The 20,324-nt window shown below is 44.7% G+C and overlaps 1 protein-coding gene across 5 annotated transcripts in view; it reads left to right on the top strand.

Annotated features, from left to right (window-relative positions):
- The window catches only part of GNAL (G protein subunit alpha L), a 172,055-nt gene that overhangs the window by 54,396 nt on the left and 97,335 nt on the right, over positions 1–20,324 (top strand). The window contains exons 1-5 of one of the 5 annotated variants that reach the window (XM_037805470.1): positions 9,115–9,210; positions 9,765–10,013; positions 10,273–10,345; positions 10,942–10,996; positions 11,251–11,370. In XM_037805470.1, the coding sequence (XP_037661398.1) occupies positions 9,872–10,013; positions 10,273–10,345; positions 10,942–10,996; positions 11,251–11,370 (390 nt within the window). In that variant the 5' untranslated portion in view covers positions 9,115–9,210; positions 9,765–9,871. Of the gene's footprint in view, positions 1–9,114; positions 9,211–9,510; positions 9,657–9,764; positions 10,014–10,272; positions 10,346–10,941; positions 10,997–11,250; positions 11,371–20,324 lie in introns of those variants that run through there. The other 4 variants (XM_037805473.1, XM_037805472.1, XM_037805471.1 and 1 more) reach the window with 4 other exon arrangements.

Below are 20,324 nucleotides of genomic sequence, written 5' to 3'. Positions count from 1 at the left end.
GAAGGTAAAAGAAGAGATGCATAAGATGTGGTCTCAGAGAGTCTCAAACGTAAAGCTTCTGTGTTGTCTCCCCATGGCATCAGAATGTGTCACCAGATGTGTACTGCCTGTCAGAGAAGCTCCTCACGAGCACTGGTGTCCAGAGCTTTTATTGGGGTCTCATTGCGTAGGCATGGTTGATGGAATCAGTGCCTACATGATGGAACTCAACCCGCAGCCCCCACCTTTTCCTGATGTCCGGCTGGTGTCACATGACTGGGTGCAGAGCACCCACCCCAACCATGTGGTGGGCCTCTCTGGCATGGCCAGCCCCCACCCTAAGGATACCATGAGCCAGCCCCACTCTGAGTCATCTCGGTAGGGCAAACTATCAGGTGTGGTCTGCGGGCACCTTGAGTTACAAAGACACGCCTGTCAAGGGAAATTCCACGGATTTAGAGGGTATCTCCCAGGAACTGGAGAGAAACACCACCCAAGTTCTTTATCACTCAGTCTCTTCTGTCCCTTGTCGACAGCCTGCACATGTCAGAATGCGCCATTCCAATTTTCCTGGGAAATGCACATCGTTCCCACCTGCGACAAAACTAGTTTAAGTTCAATGTAATTTCGTATCTAATTTGCTATTCTGTTATAAGCAATACTGTTGCTTTAAACTCTGTCACTAAGCCGCATTCTAAAAGAAACCAGTTGCTAAGGCAACTGGGTAAGAGTTAATTAATTCGTCAGTCATTATATGCAGATTAATCTGCCTTACCAGGTTAGAAAGGAGGTGGGCTTGTTTGATTTTTCCTTTTGGAATTAGTGGAAGGTAGCATGGTGACATTGTTTTAATCTAGAAGGGAGCTTAGAGTCCCTTCTGGAAAGGGCAAAGCTCTGAACTCAGGTAGACCAGGGGCACATCGCCACTCCAGCCCTTCCGGGCCCCCGGGTGACCTTCAGATCGGGAGCCTTAACTGCAGGCATCGTTTAGGGTGTCATGATGAACAAATGAGATGCTGAAAATAAAGCACTTTTCACTGCCTTTTAAAAAATGAAGATGAAGGGTGACTTGCAAAGATGAGCATAACTTTCTCTAGGAAAGGAAATTTTCCTTTTGCTTTTAGAATCAATCTCCCACTGTGCTCTCTACAGAGTTCTGTCAGAGAGCTGATTGCATTTACCTCATTTCATGTCCATCCTGCTCTAGTAGACTGTTAAAATGCTTGAGATCTGGGACAGCCTTTTACTCATCCTTGTAATCTCAAGGCCTGGCAATACGTTAGATATACAGTAAGCATTCAAAAAAGGCTTTATGATGAATGAATGCGTGAGTGAAGGAATGGATGGCTGGGTGAGTGAATGGATGGATAAATGAATGGATGGATGGGTGGGTGGGTAGATGGATGGATGGGTGGATGAGGGATAGATGGAAGGAAAACGCACTGCTTCAGAAAGCCTTCTTAGAGCCTCCGTCTACCCACCTGCTGGTAAGAATCTACAGTTGCAGTTAACGTTTCCAAGAAAAAGGAATTGTCCTTTAACTGTAATCAGAGTCAAAACAAATATCCTGAACTCACAAATGTATGTGATCATCCAAAAAATATTTCTTTCTTCCATCATTGTTGTGCTGAAGATTCCACATGTGCATTTTTCATACACTTTTGCAATGTGTCTTGTTGCCTTTATGTTCCTAGCCAGCAGCTGGTACTTTGCTGAGCCCAGTGCAGGCAGGTATTGAACAAATTTTTGTTGAACACACTTGTTATGAGTTCAGTTGTGTCCCCCAAAGAGACATGTTGAAGCAGCTCAGATAGTGACCTTATTTGGAAATGGGGGTTAACAGATGGAATTACTAAAAATGAGGTCGCACAAGAGGACGGGAGTCCTTATAAGAAGGGAGAAGAGACAGAGAGAGAAGTCCCTGTGATGACAGGGACCAAGATTGAAGTGCTGCAGCTTCAAGTCAGGGAATACCAAGTACTGTTGGCAAGGACCATATGCTAAGAAGAGGCAGGGAGGGCTTCTCCCCTATGGGTTTGGAGGGGTACAGCCTTGGGACACCTCAATTCCAGACTTTCAGCCTCTGGAGTGATGAGACAATAAAATTCTGTTGTTTTAAGCCACCTAATTTGCAGTCCTTTGACTGCTCTGGAAACTAAGACAACCCTGCCATGCATCGTGTGTCTTCCTAGGAGAAAAACACCTGAGTTCTTTAAGAATGTCAACGTGCAGCATCACATGGTGGATAAAATGGATATGTATTTGTTAAATCAATACTGAATGCTAATAATCATCACTGTGTTTATTGAGAACTTATGACATGGTAGACACCTTGATAAGATTAGTGGATTCATAGAACTCTAACCCCAGTCCTCTGGGGTGAACACCGTTATCCTTACCAACTTACAGATAGGGAAACTGAGGACTGCAGAGCAGACGGGGGCTTCGAACCCAGGCATTCTTGCTCAAAGTCCAGGCTTCTAATCACCGTGTGACAGGCTTCACAGGAGAGGTTAGACCTTTGGAAAAATTCCCATGCCAAGAATGTGTGTTTTCCTATGGCAAACCCCTGAGACTAGATTTTCACTGTGTTTCCCTCTTCCTCCTGTGCCCACCAGTTCCCGTCCTTTGCTCTCACTGAAATGTGCTCCTTCTCCCTAAGTTCCAACCCTGTCCTTCCCCAGGTCCCACCTCAGGGCCTTCATTCTTGATGGAGGTTGCCCAACTCCATCACTTCAAGTCAACTCACATGCCACCTAAAGAGCCTGCCAACCATCTGAATCGCTGAAGGGTATTAGTCTTACTTTCTCAACTGCTCAAGAATGTTACAATTCGGTCTTACAGTTTTCTTATCTTGTACTGCTTCTCCACAGATGATGACTTGTGTGGAGAAACAGGCATGCATTCAATTATGTGAAGCTATGCTGTGTAGACACTCAATTGGATTCTATTACTCATCCTCCTTGCAGCATATCATCATATGATGTGCTTAAAATATGCCAACATTTGGGAGGCAGTGCTGAAGTCCAGCAGCGAGTCAGAGTACTGAGAATAGGATTCATGCCTCTTAACATCCCTGACTCCAAGAGAACGTTTTTAAGCATCTAAAATGCACGCAACAGTTTGTCTTTCTTTCTGCTCCAAATCAGGGGCTTTGGGGGTCAGATTCACTTTTTAAGTACATATGTTAGTGAAGGCACTAGAAAACTCTTGATACTTAGAACCATCTCAAAGTGCTGAATCATAAAACATTCCTTACGATTTTCTCTTTATTCATATACAGTAGATTTGTTTGCAGTTTTTGCATCTTGCTTCATCTGATGTTTTTTATTTGGTGAAAAAAAGAAATATCTTTAAAACTGGTTAGATGATCTCTGAAACTTCATATAAGTTTTAAAACTTAACAGTTAAACAACATGTATTTGAATATCTGCTATAGGCCAATATTTTGCTAAGCTGTTTGAAGTTAAAGAGCGAAATTGTGTAGCAGGAATGCTAATTTCGCTGTTGCAACCACTGCCTCCTCCTAACCCTTTCAGGCCCCTTATTTGATTTCTAGCTCATAAAATGTGTCTCATACGCAACTTTGATATGTGCGCCTTTTCTTGAAATACTGCTACAATTCACAGGCCTGCCTTTGTTGACCCCCTCTGTGCCTCATAACTTCACCTAATTTGATGGCTTTCATGGATTTCTTTGAACTATAAAATAATGATAGTTTCATTCTGTTTGCAGATTCCACCTGTTCTGCTTTACAGGGTTTTTTTGTTGTTGCCGCTGGTTTTTTAAACATATTTGTAGCATCCCACCTCCTGTTTTAATACAATACTAAAACTCTTATTTCTGACACTGGGTTGCATATTGTAATGGGAAAATTATTCAAACCATTCCTACCAACTTGTTGTTATTTTGGTTTTAAAGGTGTCAGTTAAACAAAATCGCGTTTACCAGCCCTTATGAAAGAAGGCACTTCTGAAAGCTATTTAATATTACATTGGTTGAAAGACTGAGACAAAAAAGAAGATAAATTGTTTCAATAATGTACAGGAAAAGAACATTGAAAAAGTTTCCCTGCCTTTCCTATTTAAAAAAGGTAAAATTTACCACAATATTTTTAAGGTGCATGTGATTAGGTCATGGCATATTTCTGCTGCTAAGAATGGAAAATAACACAGGTTATTTCCACCAAGACACTCAGAAAGAAAAAGAGCTCAAACTGTAGCAAGTTGTTGCAAATGGCAGGAATGGAAATGAAGGCTGACATACATAGGCCACTCAACATCCATCTCTTTGCTATTTCCATGGTGCCCCCTCATTGCATTGGGTTAGTGAGTATTTACCTTTCATAAACTATTTTTGTTCCTCTTCTTTTAAAACTTCTGAAATACAGATTCTGTTGCCAAAGTCCTAGTGCAGTTTTAATCTTTAATAACCTCTAATGTACAAATGCTTCAAATTTACAAAGATCAACTATGTGAGACCAATTATTACATTTTAGAAACACTGATCTTTTTACTAAAATCCAGTAACACCACTGTCTCATGGTCTTGTGCTCTACATCACACTGGACATTTTTCCACCTTGCCCGAATGCTCCTGGATCCAGGCTTGTCCTCTATCAAGATTCCCATGACTTTTTTCATCCAGTTGATTACGTTTCTGCAGGGAGCCTCCTCATAATAGGAAGCAAATTCTTCTATACTGCTCTTGTGGACTTAAGTTCAGCTAGGGAACAGGTGGCATTTTCTTCAACAACAAATAAACAAAATTAAATGTAGAAGAATTATAAGTAAACTTTCAAATGCAGAGACTTGGTGTTTTAAATATCAGCAAGAGTGAGGAAAGCACCACTTTGTTTCTCCTTTGCCCAAATGCTCCTTGACATGGCAAGGGCCTGAGCCATCCACACCGCCCACACTTGCCTCGCCGCAGGTGGGGGCGCTTCCGTGGGCTGAATCAGGGATGAGGGAGGACCCGCGGCTGCACCCATGGTTGCCTGGCAACAGATGCTGGCCACACAAGCCTGCCGATCTGCAGTGTGGGTTCCCCGGCAGCTCTCTGCGCAGCCTCTGTTGAGCCAGCTCACATTCTGGATTCTGATCCAGTGGCTCCAAACTCTAGTGACACGAGTCTGCCGAGCTGACCAGGAAAAGGAAGGATTATTGAGTTTAAAAAAAAAAGCATCTTGAGCTCTTATCTGATTAGAGACTAAGTAAAGATCAGCTTTGTATTTTTCATAAAAAATTTTTTCATCAGTGTATAAGAAAAGTGCTTTTGCGTTTTAGAGTGTTTAGCAGTGTGTTTTGAAACACACTGTAGGTAGTGTATAGTGCAGCTTTTGGAGCCAGAAACCGAAGTTTATATTCTGTATAAACCACTCACCCTCTCTTCTGTAAAATAATGGTAACATAACTTCTATTTTATAGAGTTATTGTAAATACTAATAAGCTATTCAATGTAAAGGATTTAGCCTTTACAGTGCCAGTAATCACTCAATAACTGGCAGCTCCTTTACATTGCACATATTATTATATGGTTGATACATTAATTTACTGGATATATTATGACATGTTCATCTCAGTTTAGTCCTTCTTAAATTAAAAATATTTTAAAAAGTTATTTTACCCTAATTGCTAGATTTCAACAAGTGGAAACTTCTTGCTGTATTTTTAAGATAAGTGACTTTCAGGCTGCCTTTAAAACATAGCTTTTTGGCATTAAAAATTGACAAATACTTATAAAGGTCCCACAATAATATACTTTTTTAATGTACCTTTTCTCACTTTCTGACTGCCCCATTAGACAATGTACTTCCTGGGTTGATAATATCATGTGTGCATATATGTGTCATCACATCCACTAAGTATGTATGTGGGGGGGGGGGAGCTGTCCTATATAACCATCTACAAAACTCCAGCTTTTAGCCTAGCTCAGAATGTAGTCTGACAATGTGTGTTTGCTTCTACCTATGAGCAAGAAGAGTAATTTCTTGCTTTTGTTTTAAAAAAGCATTCCTTACGACTCCTGGGGAGGAATCTAGACCTGGCATCGTGGGATAGAGAACATCTTCTTGGCCAAAAGGGGGACGTGAAAGGAAATGAAATAAGCTTCAGTGGCAGAGAGATTCCAAAAGGAGCCAAGAGGTCACTCTGGTGGGCACTCTTATGCACAATATAGACGAACCTTTTTTAGGTTCTAAAGAATTGGAATAGCTAGCAGTAAATACCTGAAACTATCAAACTACAACCCAGAACCCATCAATCTTGAAGACGATTGTATAAATGTAGCTTATGAGGGGTGACAGTGTGATTGGGAAAGCCATATGGACCACACTCCCCTTTGCCTAGTTTATGGATGGATGAGTAGAAAAATGGGGGAAGGAAAAACAAACAAACAAACAAAAGACAAAAAAAAGGTACCCAGTGTTCTTTTTTACTTTAATTGCTCTTTTTCACTTTAATTTTTATTATTATTTTTGTGTGTGTGGTAATGAAAATGTCAAAAATTAATTTTGGTGATGAATGCACTATGTAATGGTACTGTAAACAATTGAATGTATGCTTTATTTCATATGACTGCATGGTATGTGACTATATTTCAATAAAATGATGAAAAGAAAAGCATTCCTAGTTTCAAAACAGTACTGCACTAGACAAATGTTTTATGAATTGAAAATGTGATCATGAAATTCCTTTCATGAGAATCCACATCTTGAGCAGAACTTACCTTTGGCTTTCATGGGTTCATTCAGCCAATCAACAAATAGTCCTGGAGCATCTGCACTGAGGCAGGTGCAGAGCCAGGCACCCGTGCAGCTAGGCATCCATGCAGGTGCAGAGGACAGACTCAGCGCAGCCCTCGGGGAGTTTGGATAGAGCAGACAGGAGGGTATAGATACACTGGGGCTCTGTTAGCGCTCTCCCCAGGGGCCCGAGCCCTGCCTGCAGGGGAGGAAGGAAGGCCCAGTTAGGGCTATCAGGATCATTAGGTGTTAACCAAGTGAAGAAGGGGCCACGGCTGTTCCAGAGAGGAGATGCATGAGCACCCAAAACAAGAACTAGACGTTCAGGGAAACATGTAGTTGCAAGGGCCAAGGGAGAGTGCTGGGAAGAGGGAGAAGTGAGGACTGAAGCCCAGAGGCTCACAGCCACGGTCTTGAAGGACCATGCCTGGGAGTTTGTCAACAGTGGGGACAGTGCCACAGTTGGATTTGTATTGCCGCTGGGATGACGCCATGGAGTTAAGTGAGATGGTCCAGAGGCCACTGCCAAAAGCTAGATTAGAACAGGTGATCTAAGACCAGGACAGTGGCAGATGGGATGGAAAGGACAGGACAGATGTTTAGAAAATAGACGCAATAGGACAGAGTAATTTGGATTTACAAGAGGAAAAGGAGTCTAGAAAGATGCCTGTGGTTGTTTGGTTTGGAAAACGAGAATGGGGAGCAGGTTGGGGTGTGCAGCTCAGTCCTTGGTTGAATTTGAGATGCCTAAGAGACATGGAGGTACAATTGGTGGGGGGGCAGGGGGAGATAGTGGGATGGACAGGAGGATGAGCTGGCTCGAGGGAGGCCCATGGGGACAGTGAGGCAGCAAGTGCGGAGATAAGGGACAGGAAAAGGGTGTGCTGGGAAGAAAGGGGCAGTGGCCTGAGGCACACACAGGTGATGGAAGAGGAGTTAGAGTTCCACTAGCCCAAGAGGGTGTAGGAAACCCAGGGTGATGCTGTGGGAACCCCGGATGAGAGCCCCGGGAAGGATCAGCGGCTGCTCCACAGAGTGGTCAAACCAGGTAGAGACCAGACTGTGCAGATGAGCTGCAGGCCCCTGAGACCACAGCGATTCTGGTGAGAATGTTTTCAGCACACAGCCGGGCTGTGGCAAGCACAGGTGAGCACAGGTGTACACAGGTGCGAGGGAGAGGTCAGCAGAGACGGGCACACCAAGGGCCTTTCTCAGTCCAGCTGTGATGGGAAGGAAACGATCTGGAGCCTGAGATAGAATGAAGCTTTGTTATGTAGTTTGTTTTAAAACGGGACAAAATGGAAAGTGTCTGTAATGCTTGAGGAAAGGGGGGGTTGAAGAGAGAGAGGTGTCGTCGGGGGAGGCAGAGGAGAGGAGGAACCGCTGCTTCCCCTGAGAACAGGGGGAGGAGGGACAGCTGGGTCAGGGAAGGTGTTGTGAGGGCGGTGAGGGGTCTCTCTGTGAGGCACAAGGCCAGGTCCTGTGCTGAAAGTGAGGGAGGAGGCTGGGGGTCCCAAAGAAAGTGGAGGCAGGTGGGCCATTCATTCAAACAGCAGAGCACTCAGATGGACGGCTCCCTCTTGTCCTGTTCCTTTTGGCACTGGTGACTTGTGCCCACCCACCCTCTTTGTGCCTCCATTATGGATTGGATTGTGTCCCCCAAAAAAGATGCCCAAGTCCTGACCTGAGTGTGGCCTTATTTGGAAAAGTGTTGTTAAAACCATTAGGGTGGGCCCCTAATCCAGTATGACTGGTGTCCTTAGAAGAGGATATGTGGACAGAGACACCCAGAGAAGCCGGCCACGCGCCCATGGAGGCAGAAGTTGGAATGATGTTGCCTCAGGCCAGGGTAGCCAAGGATTGCCGCCGCCACCGAAGCCAAGAGAGCCGCCTGGCACCTACGCTTCCCTGCAGGCTTCAGACGGAGAAGGGCCCTGCGGACGCCTGGATCTGGGACTTCTGGCCTCCAGAACTGCGAGACACTAAAGTTCCGTTGTTTTAAGCCACCCCATTTGTAGTCCTTTGCCAGGGCTCCCTAGGAACCTAGGCACCGTCCTTGCTAGCCCCGCAGGGCGAGAACACAGCGGGTGCAGAGGCCGGGGGCTGCGGACCCTCTGTCGACTGGGTAACGAGAGAGAACAGAGACCCGCCTCCGGCCCTCGCTCTTGCCTCTGCCGAAATGCCAAGTTCGAGTTCGGGAGAACTGCCAAGGAAAAACGGGGGCTGGAGGTAAAGACGGGAGCTCAGGGAGGAGGCGGCGTGGGTGAGCCGGAATCTTCTCGAAAATTAGCTGGAAGAAGGCGGTGTGAGCGGCGAGCAGATCCGCCCCCCGATAGAATATGCATGAGCCTCCCGAGGGCGCACCTGCCGGGCGCGGGAAGCAGCGCAGATCCAGGACGGGTGGGGACGGGACCCCTCTCGGGTCGGTGCGCCCGGAGCGCCTCTCGGCAGCGGGGATCGGGTGGGGGCAGCCGACCCGCAGGCGAACGTGTAAGCACCCCTCGATCCTTCGGAGTCTCCCGGACCCTTTCCGGCAGCTCGGGGTGCTCTAACAGCCCCGGAGCCGGCCTCCCCCTGGTCCTGCCCGCGAAGGGCCCTCCCTGGGAGCTCGGGCGCAGAGGGGCGCGCATCCGACGGTGAGGGCAGAGAAGCGCGAACCGGCCGGCAGGTACCCGGAGTCGCTCCTAGGGGGCGCGGGCAGCGCCTCCCTGTCTCTCTCGCGGGCTCCGGCCCCGCGCGCCCGGCCTCCGCGGGAGACAAGGAGCCGCGGGGCGCCCGGGACGCGGGCAGGGGCGGAGCGGAGGCGGGCGGGGAGGTGCTGCGGCCCCGGCTCCTCCCGCACCGCCCCGGCGCTCTCCCGCCTCCACTCTTTGCCGGGAATCGAGCCTTACCCTGCGGGTTTTCTAAACACTGTCTATCCTAAGAAGCGTTTCCCCGTGAGTCCTCCTCCTCCCGGGTCAGGTGGGAGCTGGCGGCGGGTGGGGAGGGAGAGGACCCCCTTGCTTGCGCTCGAAAGCACCGAAAGACCGGACCATCTCTTTTAGCAGCAAGGGGGACAGCGGCCGTCGCGGGGACCCGCGAGCAACTCGGGGCTGCGATTGCTTTTTGGAGCATTTCTAAACGCGCCTGACGTCCGACCCGGCGCGCAGACATGGGGTGTTTGGGCAACAGCAAGACGACTGAGGACCAGGGCGTCGATGAAAAAGAGCGGCGAGAGGCCAACAAGAAGATCGAGAAGCAGCTGCAGAAAGAGCGCTTGGCGTACAAAGCCACGCACCGCCTGCTCCTCCTGGGTAAGGCGTGGGGCGCCGGCGGCTCCCCGCGGCCGGAGCGGCCGTGGGACCAGGAGCGGGCGTGCGGCCGCCAGCGGGGCGCAGGGGCCGGGCCAGGGGCCAGGAGGGGCTGCAGCAGAGCGGCTGGGGCGACCGTGCAGCGGAAGGCGACCAGGGCAGGTTCCTGGAGCCCAGAACGAGCTGGTGGGAACGAAGGTGTGCGGCTGCAGGTAAGGGGCAGCGATCCGGAGATTTCAGCTTTCTTTCCACTTGTCCGCAGGGGCCGGCGAGTCTGGAAAGAGCACCATCGTCAAACAGATGAGGATCCTCCACGTGAACGGATTTAATCCCGAGTAAGGAATGATCAGTTTTGGTTCTGCTTCCAGGCTGCATGCAAACTTAGCCACTTCTCTCCCCATCCTTTCCAGAAGGGCTTTCTCTAAAGTTAGTTTAACATATTTAATAGACTGGGGGGGGGGGCACAAAAGAAATTAGCTGTTGCATTTGAAATAGTTAGGCAAATTCTTTTCCTGGTAGTGTCTAGATTTAAAGAAATAATAACTTTTTAAAAATCTGATTTATTAGGTATCCTTGGGCTATTGTTCCCTGCCCTGAGGGCACTTTCCCAATATCTCAGTATTTTTTCTCTTTATTATTTGTTTCCATTTATTTCAGTTCATAACTATTGACATATGAATAGATTCAAATGGAATATACTTACAAATAAAGTGCGTTGAAATATGATTTGGAAGTAAGTGAATGCAAATTAGAAAAGAGTATGTTTTCCTTTCCCAGATTAAAACTTCACAGATTTTGTCTTGGGGGTTGATATGACCTTTAGTGAAACGAGTGTAGCCCAGGGCTGCAGCTGGAAATTTAAAATCCCACTCAATTGATCCAAATCAGTGTTAAATGTAAATAAATTAATAGCAATTCTCTTTTAATGCAGGGAAAAGAAGCAGAAAATTCTGGACATCCGGAAAAATGTTAAAGATGCTATTGTGGTAAGGGCTTTTTTTTTTTAAATGTTTGTTTACTAGAAAATTAATGTTTACTAGAAAAGTAAACATTAAAAGTGGGTAGACAGAAATGACATATTTTAGATTATCCTGCGTGGATAATCTGTACTTTAAATGACATATTTGAGATTATCCTGCGTGGATAATCTGCACTTTAAATGACATATTTTAGATTATCCTGCGTGGAGTCTAAATGTTACATTGATTCAGATATATATTTTTTCTTCATTCCCTTTTAGACAATTGTTTCTGCAATGAGTACTATAATACCCCCAGTTCCACTGGCCAACCCCGAAAACCAGTTTCGATCAGACTATATCAAGAGCATAGCCCCTATCACTGACTTTGACTATTCCCAGGTGAGTAAATTCTTATTGAAATATTTAAGTGGTGAAAGATGGAACCATTTTTAATGAGTTTTCTAACTGACAACGTCTGTACTAATTCATTATTAACATTCTTTAAAATATAGCTCTCTAAATGCTTAAAAGCTTCTTCCATTCCCAAATATATGCATTTGTTAAAAATATTAAAGATGGCAGGATTGTAAGAAATGCATTTTTTTAATATATTGGTGAGGTTGATAAGCTGGAAGACAGCAAACCTTAAGAAATATTGATAATATTTGTAACGATTAAGCAGTTTCTCAGATATGAGAGGAGAAATTACATGCGTAGAGAAAAATAACTCATGTTATGGAATTGCCGTCATGGGAATAATAATAATAAGAGAGTTCAGTTTACTCTTAAGATGCGTGACCTTCAGATCCAATGAAAAGTGAATGCACAAGGTTGTGGTTATATAGATTGTGTCTTGCTTCCTAACGTGAAGATGCAGCAGTGCTACAGTGCAGCTTGGTTCACTTTTGCATTATTTAATCACTTAGAGGCCTATATGACTTATGCAGAAGAGTGATATAAATATTAGTTTTCTTTTGCATGGTGGATGTACATTTCTTAAAAATATTGTTATTGGACAATTTGATAATGCATGTTTCAAACGAAAACATCTTTTAAAAGTTTCTCAGAAAATTGATTTTGTTTCAATTGCACCAAAAGATTCTATTGGTATTTGGAAGTTTTTATTGCTTGGCCTGGTGGTGGTCAGACATTTTTCAATCCAGAATCCTCTCCTTGTGTAAAGATGGATGTAGTCCGGCTCTGGCTGCAGGGAAGTGTGGCACTGCTACATCACCCTTCCCATCAGCAGGGCATGATTGCACAGTAGGCTCTGTTTTGGATGACAGATAAAGAATTATTCTCTTAAGAAAGTTTTTTGCCATCCTCTAAAATGGTTTTGCTTCTGATGAGCATCCCAGTATAGTCAGAGGCATGTCTAGAATTTCCACAAGAAGGGGTAGGGAGGTGGCAAACTGGCTGGAAGAGGGGGCAAGGGCACCTGGCTTGCAGTATTGGCTCAGCGGGCACACTGCTTTTACTAAAGTGTGTGTTTAACTGGAGTAAGGGGATGGGCGAAGGGAGGGGTGAGCCAAAGCAGCACCCCAGCCACACCTGGAGCCTCTACCTTATGTATTGGAGAAGTCCCAAAGTCTCAGGGTCCCCATTGAAACTAGTGGCATTCCCATTTGACTTCAGATTTATGCATTTATATGTATCTTTTGAGTTCTCAAATTTGTCCCATTATTTTTGCCTTTAAGCAATCATAAAAGATTTCATGCACCATTCTGATTTAGGAAAAAAGTTGTCCTTAGCATATCGTGAGAAATTAGAATTAAAATTTATTCATCAGTCCCTTCTTTTGTCTGTTCGTGACAAACTCACAGGTGATAGACGATCCCATATGCAATCCAAAATTCAGCAACAAGAGGAAACTCCCACGTGCATTACCTGAGGAATCTGAGGCAGCTAATTTGTGAAAGTGTTGTTTGAGCTCAATCATGAATTTTTTTTGTTAAAAAAAAAAGAAAACTTGAGAAACCATTTCCTTTTCAATGCATGTGTTTTCATAGATATGCTAAGGTTATTTAAAAATGATTATCAGAAACCCTGAGTAATTATCACTAAAATAAAAAAGAGATCTGGTTTCAGCAGATGCAAATAATGTCTTTCAAATGTAATACTTTTTTCTTAGTTTTACTGATATTTTTCAAACCTAACAATCGGTTAACTTACCTATGTTCATGTCAAAAGGGAATGTGTTTGATAATATAGACTAGAGTTACATGAATAAGGAAATTAGTATCTAAGTATGTTCTTTTCCTCCTGAAAATGCTATTTCTTGTTTTCAAATCCCCCAGATTTTCAGCAGAGTTTATTCCATGATGCTTTGAAATAGTGGTATTACTTATATTATTAGATTGTAGAGCACTTGGATTTATGTTTTGATGACCCTCTAAGGATGAAACGGGAAGACTGAATGGTTCTGAGCAGTGGAGTCACGGGATCTGATTTCTGTTTTGTAGAGCCGCCCTGGTGGTGGTGGAAACGGATTGCGGCGAGGCTAGAGTTGAAGTAGGGTAACCATTTTGGAGGCTGTTGTATAATCCAGAGAACAGGTGATGGGGTGCCTTGCTTGGGGGTGGTTATCAGGGGATAGAGGAAAGTAGACGGGGCTGGGATTTATTTTGGAGTTAAAGCCATTCAGACTCCCTGGTATTTGGAAGTGAGCAGCGAGGGAAGGAGAGAAATGGAGAATGACTGTCTGCATGGGTGATACCAAACCTTTGGGAGGAGAGAGGGTGTTTCAGGAGCCTAGAGCTTGAAGAGGTGAGGGGTGGGGTCCAGAACCCAAGGTGGGGCAGACCGCCTTCCCCGTTTGGTTAACGGGAGAAGGCAGAAAATAGAGATTCAAATGCAGTTTTAAGATTTGGTGCCAGAAAGGTGAGGCAGGGCTTGCTTGTAAAGCCTTTTACTACAAACCTGTTAAAGCTAATTGGCAGCTAATGTGAGAATGATCGTCTGGTTTGGGAATTATCCACAAGCCGATCAGTCCGAGTTTTGTCCCATTGTTCATGGCTCTGACGGATCATAAGTGACAAAGTTCTTGTGTCCTCAAGCCTAAGTGACACAGCTATCCCTTCACAAACCAAGAGTGCGAAAGTATGTTCCGTACTGGTGACATAAGCAAGAATCCAGTTGTTCCCCAAATAACTCACTGGGTATTTGCTACTGAATAATGTGAAATGGCTGGAGACAAAGCTAACATAGTATGTTGAATTTTAATTTCAGAGTAAATAAACACAAAAGTACTTTGCAAAGTGGAAATCACTATAAAAAGGAAAAATACTTGGCTAAGCCACCAATAATTCATTGGCAGTTGCCTATTTATGGTTTTTGTTTTTTTTTTTAATATATCCATTCAGAACTTCACATCATCTTTTCTCTGGACTCAGCTCCCTCCCAGCAACCCCTTATCTGGGTGGGCATCACATCTTTGCATCTATCGCATCCAGCATCTCTGCACATGATGCAGTAGAAGTTAAATGTTCTTAGATGATTAAAAGAGTCAGTAGACGATGGATCTGTTTATCATTTATAAAACAGGAAAATTATTGTGGTTGCCCCATTGTCTTCTCCAGAATCCCATAGCACTGCCCTGAGCACAATCGTTGAATTGAATCGAAGTGATTATTCATCTGTTTGACTTTTCTTCTTAAAACGTGGATATTTTATTAGCTCTTTTAAAGTGGTGCTTTGCCAGGTTTTGTAAGGGAAAGGGGCTACATAAGGCTGAAGGAGAAATGCAAAAGCAGTCTCCTGTGTTCTGTCAGTACCACCTGGTATCAACCAAGTTGACATTTTGTCAAAATTCCACCTCAACAGAAACCCAGAGTCCAGGAAAATTCTCTCCCCTCCTCCCCACACCCAGGACCCCCAAGTCTCCCAGGTGATTGTCAGCCAGGTCAGCCGTTAGTCAGACTGGTTAACCGCGCAGGGACTGGGGTCGTGAACAGCCTAACCGCGTGGTGGCCGGGGACCAGGATGCCAGATTCAGACCTTAGCTCCACTACCTGCTAAAGGTACCTGAAACTGCCTACAGAAGCGCTCAGTGCCGGGTGTGGGGTGGGGGCATCGGTCAGCAGTGGTTTCTGATAAGGTCAAGAACAGTGAAGCTCTCCTTGGGCTTAGCTATTGTTGGCTGTGTGCTTTGTCCATCTCCTCTGTGAAACGGATGCAAAATTTTTAGAATACATATTAACCGGGTTATTGTGTGTCATCTTTAAAAAAAAAAAAAGCAGTGGAATTTCCTCCTCCCTGCACAAAAACTCCTCGTAGCCCAAAAGTGCTGAAAACGTTTAAGTTGAGCCCCTCTCCTTGGGAGGATCATGGCGTTGTGAACAGAGCTCGGCCTCCCCTGGGGTCCTCAGCACCCTCCATGGCCCCTGCTGCCCCAGCACCCCATGAGAACGGAGGGCCACCAAGCACTGTCTGAAAATGAGAGAGCAGAGCCGGCTGCGTTAGCTCCTTTCTCTCAGTGGCCCTCCTCTCCCCCACAGCTCACTATCTGAGGTCACAGTGCACTGCCTGGAGACGCTGGGAACAGTCACTGAGTGCCAGTTAATTTAAACTATAAAAGCTTCTGTGTGTCCACTTGAGGAAGAAGCTGTGGGTACAAGATGTCAGGGAGCAAACTGATCGGATATCACCATGGAGTTAAGAAATGTTTCCCACACCAACAGGAGCACGTGAAGGCAGCACTTTAACTCAGTAGGGTGTTTAAATCTATTTCCCAAGGAACTGTCTCATTCTTTGCCTTTCATTTTTAATCTGAGAGAAAATTTGTTTATCATTCTGATTTACCGAAACTTAAAATACTCTCTCAAATTACCCAGGAAAATGCAGGTAGCAAAAATATGTAACATGTCCATGCCTTCAAGACATTTCAAATATATTTTACTTATATATATTTTATATATATTATGATATATATACTATGCTATTTAAATCACTTCTACCGTCTGTATGTAAGAAATAAAGCCTGTAGTGCTGAGGTGACCCTGTAACCTTCTCCAGCATGACAAGGTGGGGTTCAGGGTTAAGTGGGAGTACTACTGTGGGGTCTCCAGCACTTGATAAATTTAACCTCACACTTCAATTTTGAACCAGTTATTTGTCTTTTGAGTTAGTACGATTTAGTGTATGTCTTAAAAAAGAAAGGAAATGCTCAAAGAGAAAAAGTAAGGAAACCGCTGCTGTACTTTCCACAGATACTTGAAATTCTTCAAAATGATTATCTATGGCATAAAATAAAAAAATACTACCTTTAGTATTTCCAGATCTAAATATTAAATGGAAACTGTTCTATGGGGCCCCCTTGGGGCCTTGTCCCCGGGTACCCCCTCGTCAGCCCTCGGCTCCCCTTTGTGGAGTCCTGGTATCCCATGGGAAGGGCCTTTGCAGGGGTCAGGGTAGGAGCCTCTCGCTGCTTTCAGGCTGCCCTGTGAGGTCCAGGGCAGAGAGGGGCTGCCTGGGAAAGAGTGGGCTTCGTGCTCCAGAGGCATCTGTCCCGTCCTTCGGGACTGTGGACAGACAGTGTCCCTGCCCTGAGGGTGGATGCTATAGTGTTCAGTTCCAGCCCTGCCACTGGCTGGCCATGTGACTCAATTGCTATCTGTCTTTTCTCATCTGTAAAATGGGGACAAGCACAATACCCACTTCAGGAGGTGATGCTGTGAAGCCTTAAATATATGTTGACATGGTACGTGGGAGGCATGTATTAGAAATCATTGCTTCTCAGTGAAGGAAAGCAGGGCTGGCAGGGCAAGTTGGCCCCTGCTGTCAGCCCAGTGCTCCTTGATCAACCCCTTCACCTGTCTCAGGCCCTCCCCAGCTCAGTGCATTCAGCCCAGACGACCAGCCTGGTCCCCTTTGGAGCCAGCGAAGAACCAATCAAACCCTATATCCGTTCACACCCCTACCCCGCTAGACTCCTGCCTCAAACCTGTGTTTACAGGTAGTCTCTTCTAGTTTGTGTCCTGGAGCTGCTGTCCCCAACACTTCACAGTATTCCTAGGAGGCCAGGCCATTGCCCGGCCCCTGCACCACTCAGGAGGCTTGACATCTTTGTGCCCCTCTCAGAACATGCCCCAGGTGAGGGCTCCCCCAGGTGTCCCAGCTGACACCTGAGGATGTCATTTCCTACCTGCTCTGTCAGGGCCCCTTCCTCCTTCTCCACCTTTTCAGACAGGCTTGCTTAAAATGGCTTTGGTCTCCACCCATCTGTGTTCTACCCTGCTGACCCAGTAACTACCAACCCATGGTTCTCGGGGGCTGTCTGGAACTCACCTGGATGTGCCAGATCTTTGTTGGAGTTTTGGGCTTGCTGCCTGGGGCTTACGGTTTTTGCCCCAATTTTGCCACAAGTTCCAAAAAGCTTCTGGCTAATTCGTTCAACCCAGTACTCACACCAGCATACCTTCGCTTCATGCCGTTTGGTGATAAAAGGTGAAATGTGTTTTAGACCCTACCCCCAAGGGAAGTTAACACTGAAGCACTGCACATTTTTAATAGTAGGAGTCTTCTCCAGAAACTTAGCAGTATTTAGGACTTTTGTAAATAAAATATTTTAAATGCTCTAGGGTTTGCAACTTTGTCTTCAAAAAAAAATCCCAGAAAAGATCCTTTTTAAAATGAACACTATCTCTTTTTTTCTAATTTGCGCATCTTTTTTTTCCTGTTTTGAGGTTTGCTCAAAATGGAGAGTACCTGTGTTTTAGATTCAAGACTGCCATGTACTGATCCTATAGGGCATCGAGAAAGTAGTATTTTTTAAGATTAAAACGGTGGTGTTCTTTGCAAATAGACTGTTAGTGACAACCCCAATAACTTGTGGGGCTGAGGGAAAAGACACGTGAGAATTCTGTGCAATTGTGTGGGCACGTAATATGGAGTGTTCGGGCACGGGACAAAGATGGACTAACTTTCCTGGCTGCGGACGTCTTTCAAATGAAAGGTTTCCCTAGCAGAGCAGTCTGTGAACATCAGTCTTCAACTGAATGTCGTTGATGATCCCCACAGCTTTTATTGCTAAAGCTGAGAATAAATATGTTGCTGGGGAGAAAGGGAGAACATTAGGGTGAACCGGTAAGGGGTCACTTGAACTGTCCTTGCTTCTTTAATAGGCATTCAGCAAGGTGAATCAGGAGCAGCACTGGCCATCAAAGAGCTTATCATCTACTGAGGAAAGCAGACTTATAAACAAATTAAGGTGATACCATTATATCAAGCTCCATTACAGGCATTTATGGGGTGCAGTGGGGAGCACAGAGGAGGGACACCCCCAAACCCACTTTGTCCTGAGCTGAATCTGAGTTGAATGGGAAGGGCTGAGAGAAGTGGGCAGAGAAAATGTCAAAGCTCAAGGGCAGGACCGGCAGCTTTGGGGACCCCTGGAGAGCCACCAGAGGGTCAGGGGGTACAGCTGTCAGGGAACCGGGCCAGGCCAAGGAGGTGGGCTTCCTCCTCCAGGTGGGCGAGTGACAGCAGGTGACGTGCCTCTGGAGAGATCACGCCAGCTGCTGGGAGGTTGCACTGGGCAAAGAGCCTCTGTCACCAGCTCCAGGCCCCACGGGGCTTTGTGTGGAAAATGTGGGAGGAAGGTGTGCCTGTTGGAAGTCAATACTGTATTTATTCTCCTGGTAAACAGATGAAAGAAATTTCCATCATTGTAGTACAATACTTGGAGTTAGAGAGATGAACCATGCTAGAATTGGAATAAGGATACTTTAAAAAAATTCACTTTTTTTCCTTTGAAGTATGATATAAAGGGTTTTCCTAATAAATGTCCACTTTTCATTATGAGACCATTTTCAACTTACCAAAAAGATGCAACAATAGTGCAGAGAACTACTGGGTATCCTTCACCCAGACTCATCAATAGCTAATGTTTCGCATATTTGCTTCCTTGGTCTGTCTTCACTAATGCACATGTTTCAGGAACCATTTAAGAATCAGTTAAAGGCGCCATGCTCTTTTCCTCTAATAGTCCGTTGAGGATTGCCTAACAATGAGAATGTCCCTCTATATGGTAATTGAAATTAGGAGATTTAACATTAATGCAGTATGATTTTGCATCTGAAAACCTCATCCAGATGTCACCAGTTGTTCCCATAATAATAGAGGGAAATAAAAGTAATAGCAATGATGATTCCGGTCAATGAGGCAATCCAGTATCAGGCACTACTTTTAATTTCCACTGCTCCTTTCCTCTAGAGCAGTTCTGCAGCCTTCCCATTTTCTTTCATGACATGGGCCTGATCTGTATTTTGTAAAATGGCCTCACTGTGGGTTTGTCTTTCGTCTCCTCACAATTCAATTCAGTTTATGAACTTTGGCGGGAAAAGAAGTGGTGTGTCCTTCTCCGTGTACCTGTTCATGTTAAATCTCCTCCTTTCATTAAGGTGTTCTCCCAGGTTTCTCTGCTGTAAAGGTACCTTTTTGTCCTTTGTAATTCGTAAGTAAATTTTAGGAATATACTTTGAGATTGTGTTCTTTTAGGCTGTTCTTATCAAACCTTTCACACTTTTAGCACCTTGATATATTTTAAACACAGATACTTAAGAGGGAAACATGTCCAATTCTTTTAACTATTTCTGAATACTATAATGAAGAATGTATGTCATAATTCTGCTTTACACATAATGAAAAGCATATCATTCCACAATAGTAATAATAATAATAATAATAATAATAATAATAATAGTAAAGTACATGGAAGATTAGCCAAGCAGCCATCTCTTGTCTTCACCAGCACACCAAGAAGCGTGGACTTGAACGTCGGAACACCTTCTCCTTACAGGAAATAAATGTTAAGGGTCACAAAGAACTAAGGCAGCAAACTTTTAGGTCGTTGAAACTTCAAATCCTTTGAATGTGTGAGGTTCCACAAAAACAGGCTATGGTTTTCAAAGTTCACCTCAAATGTGAATGTTCTGGAAGTTTGTTCCTTGGTTTACTGAAGAAGTTCTCTTTGAAGGACACTTGCCCATTTCAGAAGAACATGACATTAAAAATATCTTAATATTACAACACTTTGTCTTTATCATTTCTAGTTTTATGTAATTCTGGGAGAAAACATTTTGAACTCTCTAGCTCTCTCTTTAGAAATGGTAGAAGGAGCAGTATGACTAGGCTATTTTTATTCCAAATTAAGACTTAAAATGAGTGATTTGTGAGAGAAGTACACTAAGGTTTTAAGAGGCAGAATAATGAAGCAACCCCGAGCAGGTTCCTTTGAAAGTTGCCTTTTGTTGTTGTTTTGGTTTTGCATGAGAGTGTCATCCATGAATGTTTTTCCCCTCCCTCTTAACATAATCCCATTTTTTAAATCCTGTCATTTATTATAGGCTATAGAT

Source organism: Choloepus didactylus, chromosome 16, assembly GCF_015220235.1.
Source record: "Choloepus didactylus isolate mChoDid1 chromosome 16, mChoDid1.pri, whole genome shotgun sequence".
Lineage (NCBI taxonomy): Eukaryota > Metazoa > Chordata > Mammalia > Pilosa > Megalonychidae > Choloepus > Choloepus didactylus.
This window is presented reverse-complemented; position numbering and strand designations above follow the sequence as displayed.